The sequence below is a fragment of the Fukomys damarensis genome, unplaced genomic scaffold (assembly GCF_012274545.1).
Source record: "Fukomys damarensis isolate Sample0158 unplaced genomic scaffold, DMR_v1.0_HiC HiC_scaffold_23, whole genome shotgun sequence".
Classification (NCBI taxonomy): Eukaryota; Metazoa; Chordata; class Mammalia; order Rodentia; family Bathyergidae; genus Fukomys; species Fukomys damarensis.
In genome coordinates this window covers 1,362,155-1,369,048 of record NW_022900935.1, presented here as the reverse complement: position 1 = coordinate 1,369,048, position 6,894 = coordinate 1,362,155, and the positions used below count along the sequence as shown (strand labels likewise).

At 63.3% G+C, this 6,894-nt stretch overlaps 2 protein-coding genes across 3 annotated transcripts in view; both read right to left on the bottom strand.

Annotated features, from left to right (window-relative positions):
• Positions 1–1,015, bottom strand: part of Tmem82 (transmembrane protein 82) — a 3,207-nt gene extending 2,192 nt beyond the window's left edge. The window contains exons 1-4 of the mRNA XM_010614262.1: positions 775–1,015; positions 558–630; positions 244–475; positions 129–181 (exon numbers count right to left, since the gene is read on the bottom strand). Of these exons, the coding sequence (XP_010612564.1) occupies positions 129–181; positions 244–475; positions 558–630; positions 775–862 (446 nt within the window). The 5' untranslated portion in view covers positions 863–1,015. The remainder of the gene's footprint in view (positions 1–128; positions 182–243; positions 476–557; positions 631–774) is intronic.
• A 520-nt stretch (positions 1,016–1,535) lies between these two features.
• Slc25a34 (solute carrier family 25 member 34) lies at positions 1,536–5,292 on the bottom strand. 2 transcript variants are annotated; one of them, XM_033767964.1, is made up of 5 exons: positions 4,602–5,292; positions 4,054–4,119; positions 3,808–3,960; positions 3,384–3,518; positions 1,536–2,582 (listed from the first exon to the last, which is right to left on the bottom strand). In XM_033767964.1, the coding sequence occupies exons 1-5, from the start codon at positions 5,019–5,021 to the stop codon at positions 2,520–2,522; spliced, it is 837 nt and encodes a 278-aa protein (XP_033623855.1). In that variant the 5' UTR covers positions 5,022–5,292; the 3' UTR covers positions 1,536–2,519. The 2 variants fall into 2 exon arrangements, with proteins under 2 accessions (XP_033623855.1, XP_010612466.1); XM_010614164.3 differs by having other exon boundaries at positions 1,536–2,968; positions 4,602–5,291.
• Positions 5,293–6,894: the final 1,602 nt, after the last annotated feature.

Sequence of the window (6,894 nt, the reverse complement as noted above, 5' to 3'; positions counted from 1 at the left end):
GGGGCCCCGGGAGCCCTGCGGGGAGTGGCGGGCGCTGGCTGTGCTGTGCCACCGGGGCCTGACGGGACCCTGGCACCATCCCCTGCCCATCTGAGAGCTGCAGGGAGGTGGCCCAGAGCCCCACAGACCTCGCCTCAAAGTAGCCTGTGCAGGGCCTGGCTCCGGGAGGCTCTGCACAGAGCTGTGTTGTTTTCTGGGGACTGGCGGTCAGACGGAAACCTTATCTCAGCTGAGGGAAGAGGCGCCAGCTTCCCCGTGCCAGGACCGGGCGGGGAGCGACCCACCTGCCCACAGTCTCACCTTGCGCATGGACAGCAGTGTGGACACGGCCCGCAGGGAGAACTCCAGCACCACCAGGGCCGCCACCCGGGCCCCCACGACGGTCAGGAACAGGGCCAGGCCCGCCAGCTGCACCGTCTCCAGCAGGGCCCACTGGGCCTGCAGTTGCTCTGTCTCTGCCCGCCGCTCGGGGTCACTGTGGGGCAGAGGGGCAGGGACGCAGCTTCAGCTGCTGAACAGAGGTGAGGGCAGGCAGGGGGCAGGCAGGGGGCACTCACTTGGCACAGCCCACGAAGAAGTAAACCTTCAGGAGGCTGTTCAGAACGGAGACCCCGAAGGCCCCGACCAGGCCTGTGAGGACGGAGGGCGAGGGAGGAGGCCGAGGCCGGGCATCAGGAGAGCGGCGGGGAGGCAGAGCTGGGGGCGGCCAGGTGGCCAGGCCCAAGTGGGTGGGGCCCAGCTCATACCTGGGGAGGGAGGGCCTGTGGAGCTCACCTCGCAGGAGGCCATCAAGGAGGCTGGAGCCCCACTCCAGGCAGGGGAGGCCGGGGAGCCAGGAGGGGAGGGTCAGCAGGGAGAACATGGCAGCCGGACCCGGCCCAGCCTCAGGCCAGGTCTGCACACACTGATGATATCACGGGCAAAGGTGTCAGTGGAAGGCAGGGAGGAGCTGGCAGGGGTCAAAGGCCCAGGAGAGGAGGGGAGGGGCTGGGTGTTAACCCTTCCGGCCTGCAGGGAGGCAGGCACCACTCCAGGGGCCCGGGGACACCAGGGCCGGCAGCTGTCCCTGCTCCCCCTGTGGGTGGCAGAGGGGTCTCTGCCCTCCGTTCCTGCTGGCCTGGCATCTGCTTGTCGTACTCTCCCAAAGGGCTTGGAAGCCACAATGCCTCCCAGAAGCCCAGTCCCTGTGTTCTGCCAGACTCAGGGCAGGGGCCTGCCCCTCTCAGCCAGAAGTGTAGACTCAGTGCTCTGAGCCTAAGGTTTGGAGTGGGGCATCTCTCCTCGCCGGGCAGGTCAGGCTCTGGCCTTCTTTGTGAGGTCTGATCCGCTCTCCCTAGGCTTTGGCTTTGGCCCAGATGTGGGTCCAGTCTGGGCTGACCCGCCGGTGCCTGTCTGTCCCGTGGCCATTCCTCCTGTGACCGCTAGGGGGCAGGCGGCTTGGGCCTGGCCCGCAGCTCCCTCCCCAGGTGCGGGGGGCAGCGTGGAGGTGGGGACAGACCTTCAGGGAGGGGAGTCGCCAAACTAACCAAAATATCAAAAACTTTATTGATTTGGAGTGTGTGGCAGGGCACGCGCTGTGGCGGGGTGCAGCGGCCAGGGTCCGCAGCTGTGACTCGGGCTGTCCACCTTGGCACGGCACTGTGTCCAGTACAGAGGTCTGTGCAGGCCGGCGGATGCACCCAGGCAGAGTGCGGCTGTCTCTGGAGAAAAGGCCGGGCTCCGCCTCACCCCGCTCGGGCTCTGCCCTGCCTCTCTCCAGGGGGCTGTCCGTCTCCTCTGAGCAGTGGTGTCTCCGAGCTCTCTCTTGGAATCGTCAGGAGGCCCTCGGCAAAGGCCTTCGGATGGTGTCGGTGAATTGTGCTCCCAGATTCCACCCCAGGACCCCAGGCACACGGAGGGAGGCGCAATCACCTCTCGGTTAAGGTGGGGTCGGTGGGGTGGGCCCGACTCCGACAACGCTGGTGTCCTTCTAAGAGGAGATCAGGGCGCAGACACCGGATACACAGAAGGACACCACGGGGGACACAAGGAGGGGTGGCCTGTACGAGCTAAGATCAGAAGTCTCAGGAGGAAGTAGCCCCGGGCTAGGTGCAGCTCAGGGGTAGACGATAGGCCAGCACGCGCTCAGCATCTCAGATTGGGGGTGTGGAGAAGAGGGGAGCAGAGAGAGGCAGGGAGGAAAGGACCAAGCCCTACCAGCACCTCAGTCTCCAGCTTGCAGCCTGCAGATGTGAGAAAATAAATTTCTAGTGTTTAAGTCCTTGACAGTGTGGCGCCCTATTAGAGCAGCCCTAGAAACAAGACGGGAGACACCAGCGTCTCCTCACCTGGACAGACCCCTCGGGGTGTCCCAGCCCCACAGTCCTGGTATACTAGTGCTCTTGCCAAAAGCCCAGGTCCGGGTGGGCAGAGCTGAGTTCAAGTTCTGACTCCACCACCTCAGGCTGTGTGGCTCTGGCCGGGACCGTCTCCTCTCCTGGCTTCAGCTTCCCTGGGGTGGCGGCTTCCCTGTCACAGCGTCACAGAGTCCGGGAGCCAAAGCAGGCTCGGCTCGTGGCGATACTGGCTCCGCAGCTGCTCCCCTGAGAACAAGCCAGGTGCTGGGGCACGGTGGCCAGGATGAAGGGGGTGGGTGGGGTGGTTCAGAGCGGATGCTCCAGTCCTTGGGGCTGGATCGGGCGGAGTGGGCTGCACTCTCCCTGGACCTGTGCGGCCCTGGGCCAGGGGTCTCGGGCCATCGCTCTGGCCAAGGGCAGGGCGGTCAGGAGGGGCTGAGGGCTGGGGCCTAGGTGTCCCGCTGCTGCGGCCACCTGGCCAGCCTTCGCAGCTCATCCCAGAAGACCATGCTGAGGACGGTGTGAGGGCCCAGGCGCAGGTAGGCAGGGCCCAGCCCCTTGTAAAGTGCCGAGGGGCCCTCCTGTTGGCAGATCTTCACCAGGCAGTCAGCGAGGCCCCCATACAGCTGGCCCTGGGACAGACACGGTGTGGGTATCACTGGAAGGCACAGGAGGCCCCAGCCGGCACGACCAGTACGCATATCTGTATGTTCAGGCGTGTGCTGGTGTGTCAGAGAAGGCAAATGCTGAACAGGCAGCTCTACGGGTGTGAGTCTAGAGAGAGGATCCTGCGGGCAGGCACAGCCCTCTGTCGGGGCTTAGCTTGGTCAGTGGGCCTTTGTCCTGGGCGCATGTGTGAGGCCGGCAGTGCCCGCACTGGGTAACCTCAGGCAAGTCGTACGAGCTCTCTGAGCCTCAGTTCTTCATCAGGAAAAAATAAAATCCAGATGCCAAAGCACATGCCTGGGACTCACACGTTCATCAGTCAGGGCACGAGGGGGGGGGGCTTTCCGGCTCCCCAGTCTCCCCGCCCTGTCCCCTACTCACCTTGCCAGCACTATCCACGGGCTGATTGTACAGCCGTGTGCTGACCACATCCAAGGGGGTCATCACAACAGCGACAGCCACACTGCTGACCATGCCCCCTGCCAGGGCCACCAGCCAGCTGTCCTCGGGAAGCCACTGTGGGGATGGCATAGGCTGCTGACCCTACAGCCGCCCTCCTCCCACCCCTGGGGTGACCTCCCCAACCCCCAGCACAGGGGGCCTGGAAGAGCTGGGGTCAGGGAGCAGACCAGACTCCCCGAGCCATTCCCCACCCGCTAACCACCCTGATTCCTTCTCAGCTTTAAAATTTGCTGCTGACCGTAGGTCACCTTTCTGATGACAGCCAATGCTCCAACTTTCTAAGGGGTCCCATGTGTCCCCTGGACTTCCCGTGTAGGAGGCGGGTGGTCGCTCAGCCCCTCACCTGTTGCTCCTGTACCCAGGCCTTGGCGGAGGCGAAGGTGGCCAGCTGGGCAGCTGAGCCCACCATGACCCTGGGCACCGCCCCTCCCACACCCCGCCACAGGCCCAGCAGGCCCTGCTGCCGCCAGATGGTCTCCAAGGCACCGAGGACGCTCTGTGGGGAGAAGGCACGGGTCACTGAGTGCCCTTGCTAACCCGGGAGCCCAGAGGCACAGCCCAGGCAGAGCTCTGGGCAGGGGCTGCTTACCTGGTGCTGGTGCTGGTGGCCCACAGCCATGGCAGCCACCGTCTGGGCCTGCAGCTGCGTCTTGACCTAGGAAAGCAGGAGGGACAGAGCCCGGGGATGATGAGCTGGGTGTGTCAAGGGCACGGTGCGCCTGAGCCCTGCAGCATGGCATAGGGCCTAGGTTTGCACCGTGGTGGAACTCAGCCAGCCCCTCACCCCTCTGTGCTTGATTCTGCCACCCCATGAGGATTGAGTGGGCCCAGGGGCCCAGGGCCCAGATTTAGGACACGGAAGCCCTTCCTTGGAGGCAGCTTTGACTCTCAATTTACACCGGGCCACAGGAAGAAACACGACCAAGCCAGGCTCTGCGCTGTACAACTTTTGCCACCCTCTGCCCTTGCCCCTGGCTCACGACTGGCGAGGCAGGGACCTCAGAGCACGGGCCAAAGGGCAGGTTCTGCTCTGGCCGTTCCCGGGCCGCCCCGCCCACTCGAGGCTGCAGAGCCCTAGGAGCCGGAGCCCCGGCAGGGCTGGCCCAGGAGTGGTAGAGGTAGGAGGACTGCACTCACCAGGTAAGCAGGGCTCCCCACGAATGCTCCCAGTGCCCCAGCCACGGCGCCTGCAACCACAGTGCCTCCTGGTTGCTGGCTGAGGCCCGCTTGGCACGCCAGGCTGTAGCAGTAGAAGCGGGCGCTGTTCATGAGGCCCTGATAGAGGAGGCCGGCAGCCAGCCCCTTCTGCAGGCCCCGAAGGCCATCTGCACGGGCCACAGTGGCCATCGAGGCTACCAAGCCGCGGTAGAGCCGAGGGTAGGTGCCCGGGGCCCGCAGCTCTCCCTGAAGCTGCAGTCGCGTCTTCACCACCTCCAGGGGGTTGGTGAGCACACAGGCCAGGCAGCAGGCCGAGGCACCCAGCACCAGGTCCAACTCCGGGGGAACCGGCTCCATGGCCTCCGGGCCAGGGGCCGGCTGTGCCTGAGTCCCGGGCATGGCACGGCCATAAACTGGCAGTGTTTAGGTTGTCTGTACTCCTGGAGGGCCAGGGTCCTAGAGAACAAGGGACCCCCGGCCCATGTCTAGAAGACAGAGGTCCTGGCTGGAGGTGGTAGCTGCCCCGCAGCCCTGCTCTATCCCGGAAATGCACCTGCTAGGCTCAGCAGACGGTCTGTAGAGCCAGACCCGCCCCTCCAGCCCTGACCAATCCCTGAAGCCTCTGGCCCCCAGCCTGGACCCTGGGATCTGGGAGAAAGGTCACTTGGGCCTGGAAGGGCAGGGAGAAGGTGGTGGCCCAGAGGCAGCTCCCTCTCCTGAGACTGCGTCTTTCTGTGTTTCCTGTGTGCCCTGTCCTGCTCTGGCTGGGAGCCCTAGACGTGGGGCAAGTGTCCCGGAAGGCCCTGGCATGGGCTGGATGGGCAGTCTTATCTCTGCTCCTCCAAGCTGACTCTCTGGCCTCAGTCTTCTTTAAGGTAAAGTAGAGAAGGACCCTGGAGCCTTGCGGAGTTAAAAAAAAAAAAAAAAAAAACACCTTTTTTTTCCTTTTCCTTTTTTGGTACCAGGGATCGAACTCAGGACCTTGCACTTGCCACGCAGGCGCGCTGCCACTGAGCTAAATCCCTGGGCGTACCTCCCCCGTGTGCCATGGAACCCACGGCCTCATGCACGCTAGGCCAGCACTCTCCCCTGAGCTGCAGGACATATTTGGAATCCTGGGAGCCCTCGTGACCCTGGGAAATCACCTCCTCTCCGAGCCGGCTCACTGACACAGTGGCGACGCAGCGACCCCACTGACCCCAGTGGATGCCCGAGACCATAGACAGCACCAAGCCCATGTGAGTTCTCATCACAGGGCCACCAACCCCGCCACAGGGCTGTTTTCCCTTCCTTCTCAGGGAACTCTGTTTTTTTCTTTCAGTGCTGGGGCTCAAACCCAGCTATGCCCTGCTGTGACCGTTCTGCTCCTTATAGTATGGGCTTAAACCCAGGGCCTTTGCACTGAGCTACATCCCCAGCCCTTTTTATTTTTATTTTTTTATTTTTTGGTACCGGGGATTGAACTCGGGTCCTTGTGCTTGCGAGGCAGGCCACCGAACCGCTGAGCTAAATCCCCGGCTCCTATTTTTTAAAATTTGGAGATGGGGCCTAAGTCCTGCAGGTGGGACTTCAACTTTACCCTCTTTAGTGTCCCTCGGGGCTGGCGTCACAGGTGCGGGCTGTGGCCCCTGGCTTCCCTTCTCTGTTCATTTAAAGGAGCACTCGGGGCAGGGGATGCTAGAGCACTTGCACAGCGTGTGAGCGACCTTGGCTTCCATTTCCATCCCTAGCAAGGGCAGTGGGTGAAGGGGGAAAGGAGAAAGGAGAAGAAAAAGCACCAGTCTGGGTTTTGGGGCCGTTACTAAGTGAGGCAAGTGTTACCTGGACACAGGCACGAGACAGCACCACAGTCAACCCGACGTGCGGGTGGTGAGAGCACGGCTAAACTGGACAGAGGCCTAACCCGCGGAGGACAGGACAGGGAGCTATCACAGCGCTCAGAACGGTGCACCAGCGAACCCTTAAGAATTGCTTCTTCCTGAACGCCCCCCGGCGGGCTCCTCACCTCCTTCAGAAGGGTCTCTGGCTCCTGGCACCCCAGCCCTATTCGCCCAAATGTCAGGGCCCTGAGGAGAACGGTGATGGTCATAAGGACTCAGCTGCCACCGCCCCTGCCCCAGCGCAGCCGTGGGACACAGCGGGAGGGGAGGTCAGGCTGAGAGCCTCCGAGGGCTGCTGTCCTGAGGCTGAGGCTGACCCAGTTCCAGGTCCAGGTCCAGGTCCAGGTAGCACGGTGGGACGGTGCACGGACGTTCGCAGAACGGGAGGCCCT

Bases quoted from the DNA above. Each gene is read 5' to 3' on its own strand.
- Slc25a34 (XM_010614164.3), bottom strand. From the start codon at position 5,021: ATGCCCGGGACTCAGGCACAGCCGGCCCCTGGCCCGGAGGCCATGGAG. The intron at 3,519-3,807 runs GTGAGGGGCTGA...CCATCCCCACAG, and splicing joins CCTGGGTACAGGAGCAACAG to TGGCTTCCCGAGGACAGCTG. The intron at 2,969-3,383 runs GTGAGTAGGGGA...TGTCTGTCCCAG, and splicing joins CCGTGGATAGTGCTGGCAAG to GGCCAGCTGTATGGGGGCCT.